General features: G+C 42.7%; 1 protein-coding gene across 2 annotated transcripts in view; it reads left to right on the forward strand.

Annotated features, from left to right (window-relative positions):
• SLC25A26 (solute carrier family 25 member 26) overlaps positions 1-18,378 on the forward strand; it is an 81,113-nt gene that overhangs the window by 51,019 nt on the left and 11,716 nt on the right. The window contains exons 6-7 of one of the 2 annotated variants that reach the window (XM_065749574.1): positions 6,777-6,821; positions 16,428-16,497. In XM_065749574.1, the coding sequence (XP_065605646.1) occupies positions 6,777-6,821; positions 16,428-16,497 (115 nt within the window). The remainder of the gene's footprint in view (positions 1-6,776; positions 6,822-16,427; positions 16,498-18,378) is intronic. The other variant, XM_065749575.1, reaches the window with a different exon arrangement.

Raw genomic sequence — 18,378 nt, forward strand, 5'->3', positions numbered from 1 at the left:
GAGTTTGCCATCTGACATACATCTGCTTCCTGTTAAACAATACCTTCATTCTTCTAGAGCTGCTAAACTCATCTTTTATCCTACAAGATTTTTATCTGTGCCTTGAAAACTGCATGTACAAATTGATGCTAGCATATTCATTTTCTTGTTGAGGATTTTTTTTCCGTGTGCTGTTTTTGAGAAAGAATAGCAAAGCGAGTGTCTCCTTTAGTACTTCTTTGTTGGAGGGTGGGAGAACATGGATATTATTTGCCAGTTTAGAGCCTAGTCAGCCCAGCTCTTGTTTGAAGTCCAATAAGATCAACTTACATGCCCTGCATTATACAATTTCTAATAGTTATTCTGTCTTCCCAGCAAAGGAAGGGGCTGCAAAAGGGATTTTGAAGGCTGTTAATATGGTTTCTTTGAGGAAGGAGCCTACAATAGCTAGCTGATGGTCTGTCTCACGCGTGTGAAAAGTTAGTGCTTTGTGATCATCAGGCTCTCTTAAATCAATCCATCTTGCATTGAGTTTGTGCATCTGCCTCAGTGCTTCTCTTTTTTTCCATGTGCTGGGAACATGCAGTTATGCCAGATCTCTGGCTGTGTCTTTCTCCTTCCCCAATCAACATTGCCTCTCCAGTACAGCTTTTTTTTTTTTTTTTTTTGTATTGTCAAACCTTTTTTCTTGCAGAAAAAATTCTTCTTGGGTAGAATTTTCTTTTTATAAAAACTTTCATACCCTTCTGTCCCTACAAAGTACCCTTTTGTGTTGCTCTTATAACAAGTGTGCAGTGCTGCTTCAAAGAAAATCTGATTGTATGGGAAGTTCTGTCACATAGCTCCAAAAGACATCACTGATAATGTCATGTAACCATATACAGAGACCCAGTAGGGACTCAGTGTGTTTTGCCTCAGAATAGGCAAGGTGTGATTGCAACTACTTTGTTTTTAGAGCTGGAGAGCCAGAGGAAGCAAGGTGCAAATATTAATTAGAGGGATAGTGGGTGGTTGAATCAGAATTATGATTATAGTTCAGGAATTTTGTATTTCTTCCCATTGAGGGCTCACAGCTCAAGCAGAGTTAATGTTACTTGCCTGAAAATGAGGGAACTGCAGACTACCTCAGGTTGCTGATGGTGCATCAGCTGAAGCCTTTGTTTCACAGGCACTATTGGGACTGATCTAAACGTTGTTCCTTTGCCCCTGCAGTGCAGCAGAGCCAAAGAGTGTGCAACCCAAAGAGTTGTAAAAAATGCTTGCAAATGGAGCTTGGGAGTTTTACTTCTGGTTTCCCCCAGGGCACCACCACTCTTTGGTTTGTGCAGTGCAGGAATATGCTGTGTGTGTGGAAATCATGTTCTGCTGTGTCTCTTTGAAGAGTGCAAGAGATCTTCTCTGGTCTCTCTTCTAATGGTGTCATTTGCGTGAAGACTTGTGTTTCTCTTTGCATCAGTGTTTATTAGTAGAGCCCTCCACCATTTATTTAGCTGATAACATTGCCGTTCTTTCACTGTGCTCACTCCTTTCATCTCTCAGAGCTACAGGAACACAGCTGATGGCTCTGACAGCCTTTCATTCACGTTGCGATTACAAATTACCTTCATTAGGTTCCTTGTGGAGTCCGCAATTTATCAAGAAGGATTTGGGAAGCGGTATTCGTTGAGTCTTTGCAAGGGAAGAAGTTGACTTTGACAGCTTCATGACACCCCTGAAGATGGTTATGTTGAGCTCCTCTGTGTCGTCACCTTCAGGCAGCCCTACAGAATGCTGCAGGTCTTTTGTGCCATGCTGTCTTCAGCCATGCCAATTGCTGTGGTCTCTGACATGAGCAAGGGAGAGGCTTACCTCATTTTGTGCTAATCAAGTCGCGTTATGGAGAAGGTGTATTTCAAGTTGGAATGTCACTTTATCATGATCCAGATGTACTGGGCAATTGTGTGAAGAACTGTTAAGAGAGAACAAGACGCATAAGTTCGTTTGCTGTGATTATCAGCTGAATTGGGGTTGACTTCTGTGAGTAGACAGGGTTATTTTACTCATCTGTAACCTGCATTGCAAAGAACAGATTTAAAAATAAAATAAAAAATAATAATTAAAAAAAAAGGAACACAGAAAGGACTTAAGATCAACTTTTCATTTACTTAAATCTGTAATTTGTGTCCTTGGAAAACATTTATTTTTTCATACTAGAAGTGGATTATTAGGTTTTTCTTTGCAATTATAGTGGAATAGCCTCAGTCTGGTGCGTGCTGCTCAGACACTGTGGTGGAGCACTCCTAATAAATGCAGAGCTCAACACTGATAGCATCTCTGTGAGCCTCATAAAAGTGCTCACAAGTGACAGATTAGGTGCAAGGCCGAGAACTATTCAGTGGTGCCTGCAGAACTTTCTCCCTGAAATGAGCAGATGTTCTTGCCATTGCCTTTGTGCTATCAGCACTGTCCAAATCCTCTTCGTAACTGCTGATTTTTCTCCTGTTGCTGTTAATATAGGGAACGGTGCAGGTATCAGTGAGAGCAAAATATGGTGACAGAGTTTCTGGGGCAGAGGTGCAGTTTCAGGGACTTTGAAGACAGCTCCTGCAAGGTGAGCCTGTTTCCTCCTCTGGCTGTTTATGCCAGTGTCTACTCCAGTATTTATTCTAACATTTGTAAAAGCAGATAGCTCTTCTGGAGAGCAAGGCCCTGCTGAACTGGAGACAGAGAAAACCTGAATAAACAAACATGTGCCACAGATTAGTAAGAACATCTGTAGGTTTTATAATGTTTTGAGAACGCATACCACATAGTTTTTCATTTCTTATGCTTTTCTTGTTTCTCCCTTTCTTTCTGTCTCTGTTTTCTTCTTGTTTTTAAATATATTGCTAATAAAGGATGGAGGTAGAAAGCACAGCTGGACTCTGCATGACATGCCACTGTTTAATTTCTAGCTCGGAGGATGGGAAGAAGAGTAGTTTTATTGTATCCTAGAAGAGAATAAAGCCACATGCAAATTCCAGCCATGGACATCTGTTTCCTCTTTATGTGAAAGAATTCTCATATTTTGCAGGGAATCCCAGTTTTGAAGGGGCTAATGAGGTTTTTTTTTTCTTTTCTTTTCATTCCTTCCTCTCCACCCTCAACTTTCTTTTCATTGCCCATCCTTCGACATGCTCTCCCTGCTCTCTGGCTGCTGTGTTTCCTTCTGGACGATGTCAGCTTGCAGTTTAGCATCAGACATTGAATGAGGGAAATTCTAAATTCTATAAAATGTTGTGGTTTAGTTACAAAGAGTATTACCACTATCAGTTCTCTGTATTTATGCATTTCTATGGCTCTAATTTTAAGCTCCTCCTTAAATTTTCCGTATTTTATTATGTAGTATTTAGTGGGATTTCTTTTGCTCTGAGATATCTTAAGTACTTGCAGACAGGCAGGTTGGTGGTTTGTTTTTTTTTGTAAGTGGAGTGTATCTGTTGCTCTGCCTGTGAAATGTTAACTCTTTCTAGCAGTAACTTATTAAGAAATAATCTTTCAAAACTCTTCTGTATCACAGGGACTAAGTGAATCTATAAAAATACGAATCTGCAACATTAATTACATTAAGTTAGCTATCAAGTGCTAGGGAGTACCGGGTCCAGAATTAACTGACAATTTCACTAACCTATAAGGCCCTTCAGAGGAATGATTTACAGCCGTTCAGGAGCTTTAAGCGTTTTTATTTTTCTGGTGTAAGATCTGACTCTGCTGAACAAACAGCAAGGTTATATAACATTAGGCCAGACATGAGAACTGGTACTCTCTGTCTATTTTATATTAACGCTGAATGAGAGGTTGGTGGAGCTCGCCAGGGTTTCATATTTGCTGGCAGAAAGCTAACCACATGTGTGGACCACATTTTTATTGTTGCCTTAGCCTATTTCAGGCATAAACATCGCTGCCTGGCAGGGTGTGATTCTGTTCATCGCTGAGGAGCTTTTCTTTTAAAAAGCAGAATGTGAAGAGGAATCAAATGACAAATGCTGTAAATGTTCAAATTAAGAAGCATCTCAAAATGAGATTTTATCACGTCAGACATGGTAGAGGCATAGCTAAAAGGCATCCGAAGACTATTCCATTGTTGGATTAGTTACCCTTGTAGAGATGTTTCTTTTTGCATGCATTAATGCTGCTTCTGGGTGTGGGCTGTTTAGTCTGGTCTCTTAGGGAAACGGGGCTTAGCCATCAGGGTGTATGCTCATCCAAACGCCCCACAGTGTGCACGGCCCATGCCTGCTTCCTGCCCAGTAGGATGTGTTGGCCACAGAAATGTGGCCAGGGGGCACGTGAATTTCAGTTCCTTTGTGTTTCTTGAAAATAGGTGTGTGAGAACAGAAGTGCTGGGGAAGGCTTGCAGTGTGAACTGAATGTATAGTGATGTGCTGGAATAGATGTTGAGAGAGAAGCAATGGAGGACCCAGTCCCAGGAAGTTTGCTGAACCCAGCCTGTGAATTATTTGGCTTCAGAGAATCTGATGACAAAAACAAAGCTGCAGGAAGCCAGGCTCCCTTTAGTTCCACTCCCCGTGAAATTGCTTGCGTGGGTTTTGTTTGTTAAGGAGACAATGTCAAATGAGCTGGAATAGAGACTTTGACCCCAAATAATGGGGAACGTCTCTTGCTAGGACCTACTTGAGGGAGGCAGAAGTCCTTCTTTGTCTTTACTTGTGGTGTTTCTTTGGTGGCTTATTCTTGCCAGTTTTCAGATCCTACTGAATTGTGATTTATGAATGTTTAGGTGTTTATCCTTCAGGCAGCTTAGGAGGGAACCCCGTGGCTGTCCAGACCCCACTGACCTGCCCCTGAAACCTTCCCAGGCGTTATGGAAGGCTGAACGTCACAGCCACTTCAGGGAAGGGGGGAACTGGTAATCCCTGTCCAGGTCTGATTCCCACTGAGTGGGACATGGAAGGCAAATACCATTAACGCTGAAAATCAAACAGCAGTCGTGGTCAACTTCCCTTTGGTTTAATGCTTCTAGTTAATGATGGAGATAAAAGAAGGCTTCCTGTCAAAAGCTTCCCCTGTCTTATTAATAGCTGCATAATTTTACCACTCATTCTCAAGTATGAAAAAGCAAAACTTTGAGACAGCATTTGAAAGCTTGTTTTGTTTGGAGTGCAGCTGGATATAGAGCATTTCCTTTTCTCTCTTTTATTTATTTATTTTTTTACAAATTTGAAGCAAATGTAGTGGGTATTGTTTCTCTTTTTTCTATTTTTTGGCTTACGTAATAGAATATCCTTTTGCTTTTCATTTTACAATGCAAAGAAATCATGCCATTTAACTCCAGTTCAACAATGATGTAGCAGCATGTGGATGTACATATATCTTCTCATAAATATATTACCACACATTACTGTCAAATAGCTGGACTTTTTCACCCAGTATTAAAAATGAAATTTAATTGCTCCAGTTGAGTTTTGAGGCTCTGATAAATAAGAACCATGCCTGACCTTTCTTGTGGGGCTTTGGGATGCCACTGGGGATACTGCTCATTGTTCAAGATGACAAACTTCCTCTGAGATTTCTGTTTGTCAGCTCAATGTACAGCAGTGACATTGATTTCTTCTCACTGCCATTTCCTGCCTGAATAGATAACAAATTTTCTGTGGCAGGTGTCTGTCAAGCTTAGTTTTGCCTGGCAGATTAACTTAATAGACTCATTTATTAATCATTAGTTGCAACACAGTGAAGGAGACAATACTCTTGAACTCCTGTGATGTTGAATAGATGTACTGTTTCAGATTCCTTTGTGTAGCTTGAATTTAGCTTTAAAAAGCTGCTCATATCTCTGCAGTGCATGTTTTTAACCTGATATTACTGTTAAAAATGCCATCAGTTACCTATTAACTGGGTCTGATCCATTTTGACAGTCTGCTACTTTCCATGGCAAAAGGTGCTTAAGTGCCTTCTGAGACTAGCAAAATGATGTAGAAAATACAGAACGTGAATAAAGGAGAAAGCTAACTCAGTATGCATCATTTCTGGGGAAGGAGGAGATGTAGAGGCACCTCCCAGAGCCTTCAGAGCTGAGGGGAGAAGTATGTTCATTTTTTTTCCTGTGTGTTGAGTTAGTCCCAAGGCATTTATTGAGGCTAGAGCTGTAAATGCACAGGCACTGCAGAAACAATGAGCCTAGGTAGAGATGCAGACTGTTGGGCAGAAGAACCTTTTATTGCAGCTGATGAGAAGTGAAACATCAAGCTTCCCCCTTGGGTTTTGGTTGTGGTTGGCAGCTCTTTGCTACCTGCTTGGAATTCTCAAGGGAGCTTCTTAATGTGAGGTCAATGAGACATGCTCCAAAAAGTTTCTCTCTGCAGCTGCTGCCCGACCTGCAAAGCTGTGGGCAGCTGGGCAGAGCCTGACTGTTTGCAGCTCCATGTGAGTGCGTGTTACTGAAGATGTCTTTCTGACAGGCTGCATTCCTGGCCTTGGCAGCACGTTGCTGGAAGCATCTTTATGGCTTTCTTGGCGGAGCATCAAACCGAGACTGTCCCTGCACTAGATCATACTGCTTATTGCTCTTCTAGGCCACCCTGGTTACAATACATTAACCTCTCAGCAGGGAATGTGATAAACAAAGTAGAGCTGCTTTAGTGAAACCAGTCTCTTAATGGCAGAGTGCGTGAAGTGTCCTTAAAGATTTGTACATGTAATAAGCCGCGCTTCACTAAGTGAACAATAACTGTTACTAATTTAGCTGGTTGAAGAACATGCCAACCTAATTTGCTTTTGTAACGTTACGTTGTTTTTCTCTATTCCTGCCTCACCAGATTCCCTTCTCTCTGGTACAGTTTCCCCTCTGGGAGTTCCTAAAGGTAAGTCCTCTTCAGTTATAGAAATGTTAAGTTATACAGCTTACAGAGGCTTTCCATGGTAACTTGTCTTACTTGAGTATTACAACTATGGGCACATCCAAGGATCAGTAAGCAAGTACTGACCTACCTGTGCATGTGAAGCTCATTTGCTTGGATATTTGAAAAATAACAGGGAGCACCTGACCATTGATATGTGGCATGCAGTCTAAATTTTAGTCCCTAGCATGCCAGAAATCTCATCTGCTGCTCTGTTTTTATTGATCAAAATCGAGTGGGAACCATCTGTGTTGTGTGATTTGTTTTATTCTGGTTTATTTTTTATTTCAACTTCTTTAGCATTTTGCTCTTCAAGGTAACAGGAAATTGCAAATGATACAAAGAAGACTGATTGAGCCTGTTTTTGTGAACAGGGAGAGACTCTACGTCGCTGATGTGCTGTTTTGATTGGCTGTGTATACATTATTGCAAAGGTCATTTAACGAAGGTATCGGTTGGATGATAGTTTAATAGTGCAGTCTTTCAGAATGATGCACTGTTCTCCCCCCAGCTGGTTGCTTTGTTTATCATGGACAGAGTCACGGTCTATTTTTCTGAGCACAGAGCTGAATTTGAAGCGTAGTTTCTCTGCCCCTCTGTTTTTCCTTTAAATGGTAATGATGGTATGGTCCTCACTGCAGGAGGATGAAGCAGAGACAGGGTTTTTTCAGTGCTTTGAGATCCTGGGTCGGAAGCATAGCGAATTATTTCAGATTGTGAAAAGCAGTGTAGCAAAATACATCCTTTATAAGAGAGGAGCTGGAAAGAGAGTAAATTTCTTCTTGCATCTAAAGGTTTCAGGGAAGCAGATGTGGAGGGGAGCTACAGGTAGGAGGAGCACAGAAGGCATCGAGACCTTTCCTATAGCTGAGCTGTAACTCACAGCAGGCTCTGCAGGTGCATGGTGAGCTCTGGGCATCGTTCCCTGATGCAGGGCAGCTCTGGCTGCCTTATTAGGAGTCTGTTTCCCAGCCAGTGTCTCCGAGCCACTTTCTGTAAACTCTTCGCAGCGCTGCTGGCACGAGCAGCCAATGGTTAGTGAAGTTGGGAGCAAGAGGTGACAGCGCTTAGAGAAAGTGCAGTGTTCTCTCCCAAACCACATAAAACAGCCACGTCGTGCAGTTGTTTCCAGAATGCAGAGTTGTTTTAGCTAACGTCCACATAGCTGTAGCAGTAAAATGTATTGTTTAAACTTCAGCTTTGAAGGAGTCTGTTTGAAAACAGCTAGCTACCAAAGTGAGTCACTTAAATGAGAGACATCGTGTTTAATCTAAAGAGGTCAGTGCAGGCCTGAAGAGAAACAAAACCGGGCTAGTTTGTTCTGCTGCAATATATTCGTGATATGTTCTGCTGCCCAAAGAACCGAGAGCAGAAATCTGCAAAAATCAACCTTGCATGCTTCAGTCACTTTGGCTTAGCACATGGAGGGAGCTCAAGGTTAGTCACATCAAAGCCAGCAGGCAGTGAGAGCAGAATACATTTTGTTTATCTGAATCAAGCTCTTAAAAATAATAATAATACCATGACAGTAAAACAAAGGATAAAAATCATTATGGCCCCATCAGCTGGTGGGATGTGGCTGGTAGCATCGAGCAGTGTGATTCAGTGCAGGGCTTCTCATGGGTGCTTTGAAGGGAGCATGACCAAGCAGTAATTAAGAAGTGATAGGAGCATGAGGGACAAAAGAGACAAATGGTGCAAAATCTAAACATACAAGGGTTAACTGAAGACAGTGTCTGAGGGACTTCTCCACACTGTGTCAGTGGGATCAGTTGAGAAAATAAGTGAAGGAGTAGTTGGGTATGATGTGTGTGGATCCTTACCGAAGAGCTCGGAACAAGTACCGTGGCTGAATGATTTTAAAAGCAATTAGAACAAAGCTTACAGATAATAAACTCCATCTTAGAATTCCCAGATGAGCTAATTAGCATAAAAATAATGAACAGTATCTTTCAACTGTAAAGGAAAGCTAGCAAAGCACATGGAAGAACATTATTCTTTTCCCTCATATGAGTGCTCTGCATCCAGCAGCAGTGTTAAGCTTAAAGAAGCCTAATAAAGGCCAGTGGTAGGCAGCAGATGAGGTGGTGCTGTATCCCATTTTCTATATCTGCTTTGCTCTGAGCTGCAGTGGTTATTCTCTATGCTTCCAGCTGGCTTTAGCCACATGGTTTACATGCAGTTTTCTTTTGTCTGTGAATGTGGACAAGCTGTTCTGTGTGAGAGTTGACTTGCATGTCATGCACTAGTGTGAAGTTAGAAACAAGAGAGATCTCTGCATGGATCACAAAACCGTGAGGTTGATTATGCTGTTGGCACCGACAGAGCAGTATTGCAGAAATGAGCAAGAAATAGATGTTGTTTCAAACACAAGTTTGCTTTCAGTAACTCAGGTGAACGCACTGTTTAAAAACGATTGATAGACTCATTCCATACTGCACTTAAATATGTATTTTCTCTTCATTGAGACCTGAGAAAAATAAGAACTATAATTTCTGTCGTGGGGATAGAGCATCAGGTGTTTGTTTGCTTTTGTGCTTTCCAACAAAATAGGGATTAAAAAGAAAGCAGCAAAATAGAGCACTGCTGGCTAGTTTTCAGTCTAGCAACATCTTGTCAAAAAAGCCTGCTATTTATGGCTGAGTGGAAATGATCAGCTCCCTAGGAGAACTATGCTGTGTGTAAGATAAACCCTTCTCAGGTGGAATGAGACTCAGCCCTCTTCGGTTTTATGTTTCTGTATGTTGGCTGCACTTCAGAGCCACTAAGAATTGCTCCAACGCAGCTGTAAATGAAGAATGCTCTCTTTATAGACCTAATGTGTTGTCTGAAGAGAAGGGTCTGGTGGTCAGTGAAGAGGGAAGGAGCAGACAGGGCAGGAGTACATAGCTCTCAAATGAGTAGGCTGGAAAAATAAGTTTTTATTTGTTCGCTTGGTTTTCTCTGACATGTAGTCTCACACACTGGCAGGTGTTCTACAGAACGGTGTATTCAGTTGCACCTTGAGAGGCAATAGTGAGAGAGGGGGAGCTGCAATGCACGGGCACATCTCTTTTGTGGGATTTTGTAGTGGCCGTGCTGGCATGTGATAGCAGACTAAGACCCTGAGCAAGCAGAGGAATGCTTGGATGCTTCAGGCAAAGAGAACTGTTTGCAAAGTACGCTCAGGTACGTTTCCACCCTGTGAAATAAGCGAGGCATGGCAGTGAACGGAACGGGGAGAGTCCCTCAGTTGCTGTGAATCTGAGTGGTAGCAAAAGAGTGGTCGGATCCATTTTGTGTTATTCCTTAGCTGGTTTTTTGCCCACATGATGAGCAAGGTCTCTTGCTTTCTATCCGGGTTCAGCTCTCGCTTCAAGCACAAGTCACTTGTGTTGGGAGGGAAACAAAGTTTGGGAATTCTGCTGGTGGACTGGATTATAGATCTGAGTGAAGGCAGCGATACACGTACTCATCTGCTTGATCCTTTTGGTTCCCTGCTCCAGAGAGCTCAAATTCTGGGAACTGGTTCTCAGTGCAGCGTGTGAACGGGTCAGGTTGCAAGGGTGAGCTCAGCCCTGCTCACAGCTATCAGTGCAGGTAGCCCTCGAAGCAATCTGTGTGAGGCTGCTCAGTGGGTCTCTGTGGGGACAAGGACTGCTTGCAGCTCATTGCACCCGATTTTTAAAAGTTGATAAGAAAGAGAAGTTTACAGAATGCTTCTACCCAGGCAGCTGGTAGAATGCTTCCACCTCGGCAGTAAGACGTGTTTATAACTCAAGCATTGAAACAATAAACCATATGCTATTTCCCTCCTAAAATTTATAATCAAATCTGGTGCTGTTTAGCAGAATCAGTAGAAAATAGAGACGTATAGCCAAACTGGGTCCAAAATGGTTTTCCCTGCTCTGCAGGTAGGTGACAGCTTTCCTTTTTTTCCTGGAGGACTAGTTGAGTGTTCTTTTTCTGCTGCATTCAGCTGCATGCAGGTCAAGAGTAAATGAAACCAGGCCCAGCTTTAAACCCATTTCCTTGCAGGCAGTGTAGTAAGTGTTCTACCATGCCTCTTTTGCTCTTTGAGTAACGATGGGGCTGATTTAGGGATTAAGTCCTAATCGTTAAATGTGTCTGCCATTTGCTTAGGTGCTGTATCAGGAAAACAGATTTCCACGGCAGCATTTCAAGGCGTGATGTAATTTGCAGCCGATGCTGCGTGTGCATGCCATTAGCATAACGGCTGCATTTTTCTCACAAAAGAACAATGTACCCAACAGCTGTTCAGCAAACAGCCCTAGCTTTATTAGTGTCACAATAAGTGTCATTCACACAGTCTTTAAGCAGAGTCGAAGGAATGCTCTACACCATCTGCATCAGAAAGAAAGAAACAAATGCGATCCTTACTTACAGCACTGCAAACGCATTTGAGACACTGGCATGGCCTTGGGGCATCAGTGCAGCATTTGAAACGGCACAAAGTAAAACAGACTCATGCAGTCTGTAGATAGAGCCAGATTGTGATGCTCTCGGGTCATGCCTATACCACAGGGAGCTCTCTGGAAGTCTCCAAGCTTCCTGGTGACATTTAGTAGAAGATAGAAATGATCTGTGCAGAGGGTTTGCCTCTTGGCTTGGGTGCTTTTTCTTGTTGAAAAATCTTAGAAGAAGCTTATAATTCTTCCATGTCATGTATTCACACAAGTTTGCATGAAACACCTATTTACAGCAGATAGTAGCTGTGCGTATGCTCGAGGAAAGCTGGCCTAGCTTTGAAGTGATTTCTTAGAACTGTGTTTTCCTTCCCAGACATGTATATGGCCCTTTGTGCCATGGAAACTGAGTGTGGCTGCCGTATTATGTTCTGCCTTGCCATGGGAACAGTGTTTCGAAGACATTTTCTTTAACCAGGCTTTTAGCACATCCATTTTGATTTACATCCAAATGGGTCACAGACATCAATGCAGTATTATATGGGGGGAAAAAGGGAATGAAACGCTTTTAACATGAAAAATATGCTGTTGCATGTAGGCCAACTTTTGTTCTCTTTCTCTCAATTTTTCTGGGATTTGGGTGGGTTTAATTCTGGGGCCAAATTCAGTACTGGCTAAGAGAGCACAACTCCACTAGTGTGAGAAGCATCTCAACGTTTATGTCAACAGTTAACTAACTTCATTGAATTTTTCCCATGTTTGGGCTTGCATGTTTCCTGCATGAAAATATACACATGTACTGCACATATGCTGCACACATGCACATAAAACTTCACTGGGAACATTTGTCTCTGTGCTTTTTTACTTTATGTATTGAAATTGCAATCTGCTTATGAAGTTTTTGCTTCTCCTCTAGCTAATGTGCCATGCATTTGTAAGGATCAGCCGTGCAGAATGCCACGTTGCAAATAAAAGTCAAATACCTAAGAGCAAAGGCAAGCATGGACATTGCTTTTCTTTCCTCAGTCTGTGAGAATATATATGTGCACAAATCAGTGTGATAATTTCTCTTACTGATATCATGAAGCTGAACTGCCCTGGACAGAGGGGTGCATAGAAGTACTACAGGTGCTTATCATTGGAGGGAACTGTAGTATTTTCTCAGCTTCATGCCTCAAATGTAGAGAATGTCATAAGAACTGCTTACCTGTTGGCGACTGAAGAGTGGTAAAGCCAAGGCAGAGGTGTCTTACTGTCTGCAGTGCCTCTAGCTGCATTTGGGATGTTGTTCTGGTCGTCAGGTTTGAGAGAGAAACGTGAGTATTGTACTGCCCCAGTATCCCCATAACTTGGGTGCCTTGAGTATAAACCAAGACCAGATTGTGCTGTGAGCAGAAAGCTTGGAGGTGATCTGTGCCCTGAACTTTTACCATGAGCATAAGACAAATATGACAAACGCACTCAGGTAAGGAGTTCTTTTAATGAGTAAGTAGTTATTGAGCCATCTTGAGTCCAGGTGTCTTCAACATACTAACAGCCTTCTCAGTGCTGCTGTGGGCCCTATATATAACTCCTCTTGTATTTAAAGGAGACTGTAAACTTTTCTTTTTCTTTCTTTCTTTTTTTTTTTTTATTTATTGAAAGGCCTTTGATACATCCTATGAGAGACTTTCCCAGTGCACCCTCTGCCTAGCAAAATGCGGCGTCCAGATGCAGTTATATTCTCTGTATCCAAAAAGCTAATGTTTGAGGTGAGAAGTAGAGGATGCTGGGCTCGGGGACAGTATGGTATGGAATCATTAGGAAGAAATTCAGGCACTGCTCACAAATAAAACGGGACCCTTCTCTGCAAACATTATCCCTGTGAATAATTGGAGATCTGCAGTCAGGCTTCCTGCTGAGTCCAGTCCCTGGAGGACACAGCCTCTGTATTGCTTTACATGGCGCAGCAATGCACAGAGAGATTTACATATATATCACATAAAAGTGTTTACAAAAAAATTAGCATGTGATTGAGTTGGGAAGCTGCAGAGGGCCCCAACTGTATGAGTTTCCATGCACTTCAGCCAGAAGATTTATTTCCAATTTGTTATTCATAAGGGAAGAGCGAGAGATTGGGATGGGGTCCTTTGAAGTGGAAAACAAAGTCTTCTATTCAGCCTTCAGCTTAATAGAATACACATGACACAGGCTTGGCATGGCGGCCTGCTTTCATGTAGTGTGCTCGTTGTCGTTTTGCTTTCCTAGGCTGTGAATGCTAGTGGGAATGGGTACTGCCCTGGAAAACTCTCTTATCTCCTGCTGCCTTCTGCAGGAGATGCGTAGGGTGAGCAGGCAGGAGCTGAGTGGTAGTGGTGAAGCCAGGCTGATCAAATTGTTGCCATTACGTGGCTAACTGTTCCCAGTTTGGGTTTTGCAGTGAAAGAGCACATCTTGTAAAAGCAGAATCACTGCAAGGCTTACACGTGCACTTCTGCCTGGACTTGGCCTCTTTGGAGGCCCTAAGAAGGGAGCTCTGAGCCTGCCACTGACCCCAGTCCTGTGGCAGTAATGAGCAATTCCATCAGAAGTCAGTGTTTGGAGATAGGGGAATAAGCCATGTATTTCCTCTCAGGAACGAGGCCCTGTTTTTTTGGCACTGTTGTTATTACCTGTGTCTGCAGCCTGTCATAGCTCCCTTGCATTGCCCTGTATAAGTAGTACTGAAGCCACACTTAGTGCAGCACGTGGACAAGTGTTTTTTGAAGACATAACCAGCCCAACTTACTGTAAGTCCTCATCATTGAATGGGTCTGTGGGCAGTGAGAGAAACCATGCGTGACCTTCAGCACGTCAGCCCAGCCCGCGGTGCAGGGGTGGTTAGGAAGAATTTGGAGCAGAGTCCTGCCAGGCCTCTTGGCTCCGTGGCACTTGTTCCTTTCTGCTTCCCTCTCTCTGCTCTTCTGCATATTCAGGTTTGGAGCTCTGGGTGAATCACTGAAATCAGAGATGGAAAGAAATGCATGAAGTCATCTCATCCTGCCCCTGCCAGTGCAGGATTATTCCCCTCAGTACAGTGTTGAGTGCCTTCTCCAGTCTATTTTTAAATGACTCAGAGGAGAGGGCTTTCCTCTCCTCCCTGGGGAGGCTGGCTCTGCTATTCAGTAGACCTCACTGCTGGGGAATTTTCTTCCTGTTCCCTAGTTCTCCTTTACCCTAATTTAATTGAACTGTCTCTGGCTCCGCCCTTCTAAATAATTTTCCATATTACGTGACACTTGCAAATACCTGTTGTCAATTTGCAGGCATGATGGATGGGAATTCATCACAGTTTGTACAGACCTGTACCAGGAGGCCAGACATTATCTGAAACAAGATTTCAGACTCAGAAGCCAATTAATAAGGATGACATGTAAAACTGTTTCAGTAACACCACTGATGCAGAAACCCATCATGACTGAGAACAGGCTGTGCTTCTGAACGTATTACTGTGTTCATTTTGCTGTTAGTCCTCCTGTTCTTGTCAAGGGGCTGCAACAGTTACATTTCTAAACCTTGACTTTCAAGTAGAGGTTTCTTAAGCTCCTTAAGTGTTATGAGAATGGTTTTGAAGATGAGATTTATGCTTTGGCAGTACCTAGATGTTTTGGAGCATGGCACTCCTTGTCTTACGGAGCATGTGTCCTTCATCCAGCAGTACTGACTTGCAAGAAAGCTGCATGTCCAAAGAGCATGAGTTATTCCAGAAAAGCATCTTATGGGTTTGAAGAATTACGATTCCCTATTTATTTATTTATAAGATGAAAATCATTTTCTGCTGCGGCTGACAGAAGAATAGAAACACATACTGAAAACACCAGGAAAAAGAATGGCTAGCGTTAGAGAGACTGAAATCCCTTTAGTGTTTTCGTAAAGCAGAGCTGCAGCTATTTAGCTGTGGCAGGATACCAAACAACATTGTGGCTGGCCATTGTTGCTTGAACAGTTTGATTTTTAAAACATTCGGCTGAAATATAACCACCAGCCAAGTTGGAAGAAGCGAGTCACAGGGACAGCATGTTAAATCAAGAGTCAGCAAATGAGGGAAATGAGTTCTCGTGCCCCAGTGGAGTGTGGCTGCATTGCAGACCAGGAGCCTGAGAGCAGTATCTCAGCTTCAGCCTAGCTATTGGGTTGCTTTCAAGAAAATTTTATAGTGTAGAAATAATATGGCTTTAAAAGGAGTGAGATAGCACTGGAGCTATAAAGTAAAATTATTGATTTCTCTGCAGTAGGCCTCAGAAGGGCCATGGATCCCCCCCCCTCCCTTTTTGCTAAGCAGCATTCCTGACCTCATAGAACAGAAATCTCTCCCCCGAAGAACATCCAAGGCTAAGCATTTCAGAAGGTGGAATAGGGATGATGAGGGGGGTGGAGGAGGACGGAACAGTGACTGTAGCTGGCAGAATAAAAACCCACCCAGGCAAGCTTTGGCCTTTGCTGCTGATGCCAATCAGACTTATCAAACTGTATGTTTGACCTGACTCTTAATAATGTTTTCTAGAAGGCACGGTTCTTGTTGGTGTTTTTGTTGACGTGTGAGTTTAATGGGTTGGAGCGTGGTGTGTGGGAGCGGTGGCAGGGAGAAGGGTGTGTGGTCCCTAATGACGCCAAGTGGAAAACAGACACACCTGCTTCCAAATATAATGGGAGCGATAAGAGGAATTTCTTAATGATGGTTTCTTTTGGGAGCACAAGGGGAGGGGTTGGTTTAAGAAGTGAAGGGGAGCAAGCAGTTCATAACACACTGGGCCAGGGACTGCTGGGTGCACCTGGGCTGAGCTGGTGCTGCTGCTTGTACGCTGCCCCCTTCTCACAGTGTTTTGCTTTGCATGGTTTTATCTGCCAAAAAGAAAATAAATTCACAAAATATTTGCAAGGTTGCATGGCCACAGGCTTAAATACATACATATGAAATCCTTGAAAGCAATTTGCTTCAACCCGTCCTCCGTTCCAGACATCTTTCTCACTCCATCTGCTCGTTCAAGTACACAAGTTTCTTGGGAAAAGTCACTTATTACATCACTGAAAAATGCCACAAAAATAGCTTTTCACTTATGTTCCCATCCTCAGAGCTAACTCGCATGGGGATCAGATAGATTCAAACATTTAATAACTTTTTATTTTCCTTTCTCTTTAAACACAGGATCTCTGGTCATGGAAGCAGGGTCACGTGGTGGATTCTTGGCAGTCAGCAGTCTGTGGAGCTTTTGCAGGTGCAAAGGATTATATGTTATACTGGGAAAGACTAAAGAAGAAAGGGAAAAATGTGCAAATCTATTAAGTATAGCAGAACAACATTCCTTTGTAATTCAAGTTTGTTTAGAAGAGAACGGATCCAGTTGTTATTTGGAAGTAGGAAAGTTAGCAAAGAGAAGGAGGGGAAAAAAAAGTCAGACTCAAACAGGGTGTCTGTTTGAAAGACAACCAATTTGTTTTTGACAAATTTCTGTTATTTAAAATCCAGGGGCCTGTCAGTCAGGCTTTGCGATTATTTCCAAGTTGATTTGTAAAGTCCTCATCCAGGAGAAACTTCGCTTGGGTGCGGGTTTGTGCAGCTGTCTGCTCTGAGCACTTCCCCAGGGCTTTAAGTGATTGCAGTGAGAGGCCATGATTCACCATTCATGTGACAGCTCTGACAGCCATGTAGATTAACTGGAGTCAGGAGAGCAGAGGCTAGCCCTGCACAGCCCGGAGGCAAAAGCCTTCCGCAGCAAAAAAAACGGAGGACAAAACATCTGGGCAATCTCCAGACACTAGAACAAGAATAAAGAGTGGCAGAATACAATGCTGCACTATTTATTACCAAACAAGCCAGAAGTTAATTGAATTCTTCAGTAGGCTTCTTGCTTGATTTTAGACTACTTGCCGTTATTAAAAAAAAAACTAAAAATCAATTAATGACTCATCAAGTATAGCTGACAAGTTTGAGGGAGGAGAGACTTAACTGTCTTAATAGAAAAACACATCAGTAGTTCAGAGGTGGATAGCCAGAGCTTTTCCCCAAGGAATTAAAATACGTTTTGAGATTCCAAACCAGTAACAGAATATGTGGAAAAAATAAATCCTGTCTGAACAGAAATGATAGCGTTTCTTGAAATAGAGATTATCAAAAGCAAAGTTTATTCTTTGATGACTTGTAAAATCAGAGCCATTACGTTGTGTGTAATTTTTAAAAATAAACTCTTTTATGGGAATTGAAGTATTAATAGCAACAGAAGTCCAGCAGAGGCTGAGGCTTCCTTTCGGTAGGCACTGCAATGACAGAGCTGAGAAGAGGGTTGATGGCTGCAAGAGTGCTCAGTTTAAAAGGTCAGGCACACAGGCAGTGAGGGGAATGGTTTAGGTAGGATTGATTCCATTTTGGGTCAGAGGGGGTGATCTGTTGTGGGTCCAGCTGTATTTTCTATGTCTATTTGATGTGCAGAGTTTTTATTCTGCTTAGAATTTGCTCCGCTTTTGGGTTTTACACTGACTTAATCAGCACAAACAAAAAGAGAGCAGTTGAAGCAGATGGTTCATTTTTGTTTTCAAACCAAACAAAGCTATCAGACTAAAAATGCTTTAAAATGCAATCTGGGTGTCTGCAGGTGTGATAGGAGATCATTAATTTAGCTCTGCTGATTTCTTTACAGTCAGATTGATACAAAAACTGTGTTCAGGCACGTTCACAGAGCTGGAAAGGTTATCTGATTTACCCTAGGCTTTGTGGAGTAATTTCCTGAAGTCCAATTTGGTGCCTCAGTTGGAAACCTAGCCCAGTGCCTCTGTTTCCTTCCGTATGTGTCTTGATTCTGGCCACTTGTGCTTGAACTTGTTTCTGTTTGATGGATGGTTGGTTTCTGCTCACTTTCCAGTAGAAGTATGCAGAAGGAGCTTCCAGAGGTGCAGTCATGCACAGGCACTTTGTTATCCTTAGCGTGCACTGGGCGACCCGACCCTTCATGCTCAAGGGGACACAGGGTCCTGAAGCAGTACAGAGTCCCAGGTTCTCGTTCAGATGAGGCAGTTCATACGCTCTATTCCCAAAGCAGGAATCTTGGCAGAACCAGAGTCCCATTTTGTAGATGACGATGAAACCGGTGATGATATATTCT

This window comes from Cyrtonyx montezumae, unplaced genomic scaffold (genome assembly GCF_038088225.1).
Source record: "Cyrtonyx montezumae isolate F1298 unplaced genomic scaffold, pur_monq_1.0 scaffold_6, whole genome shotgun sequence".
Lineage (NCBI taxonomy): Eukaryota > Metazoa > Chordata > Aves > Galliformes > Odontophoridae > Cyrtonyx > Cyrtonyx montezumae.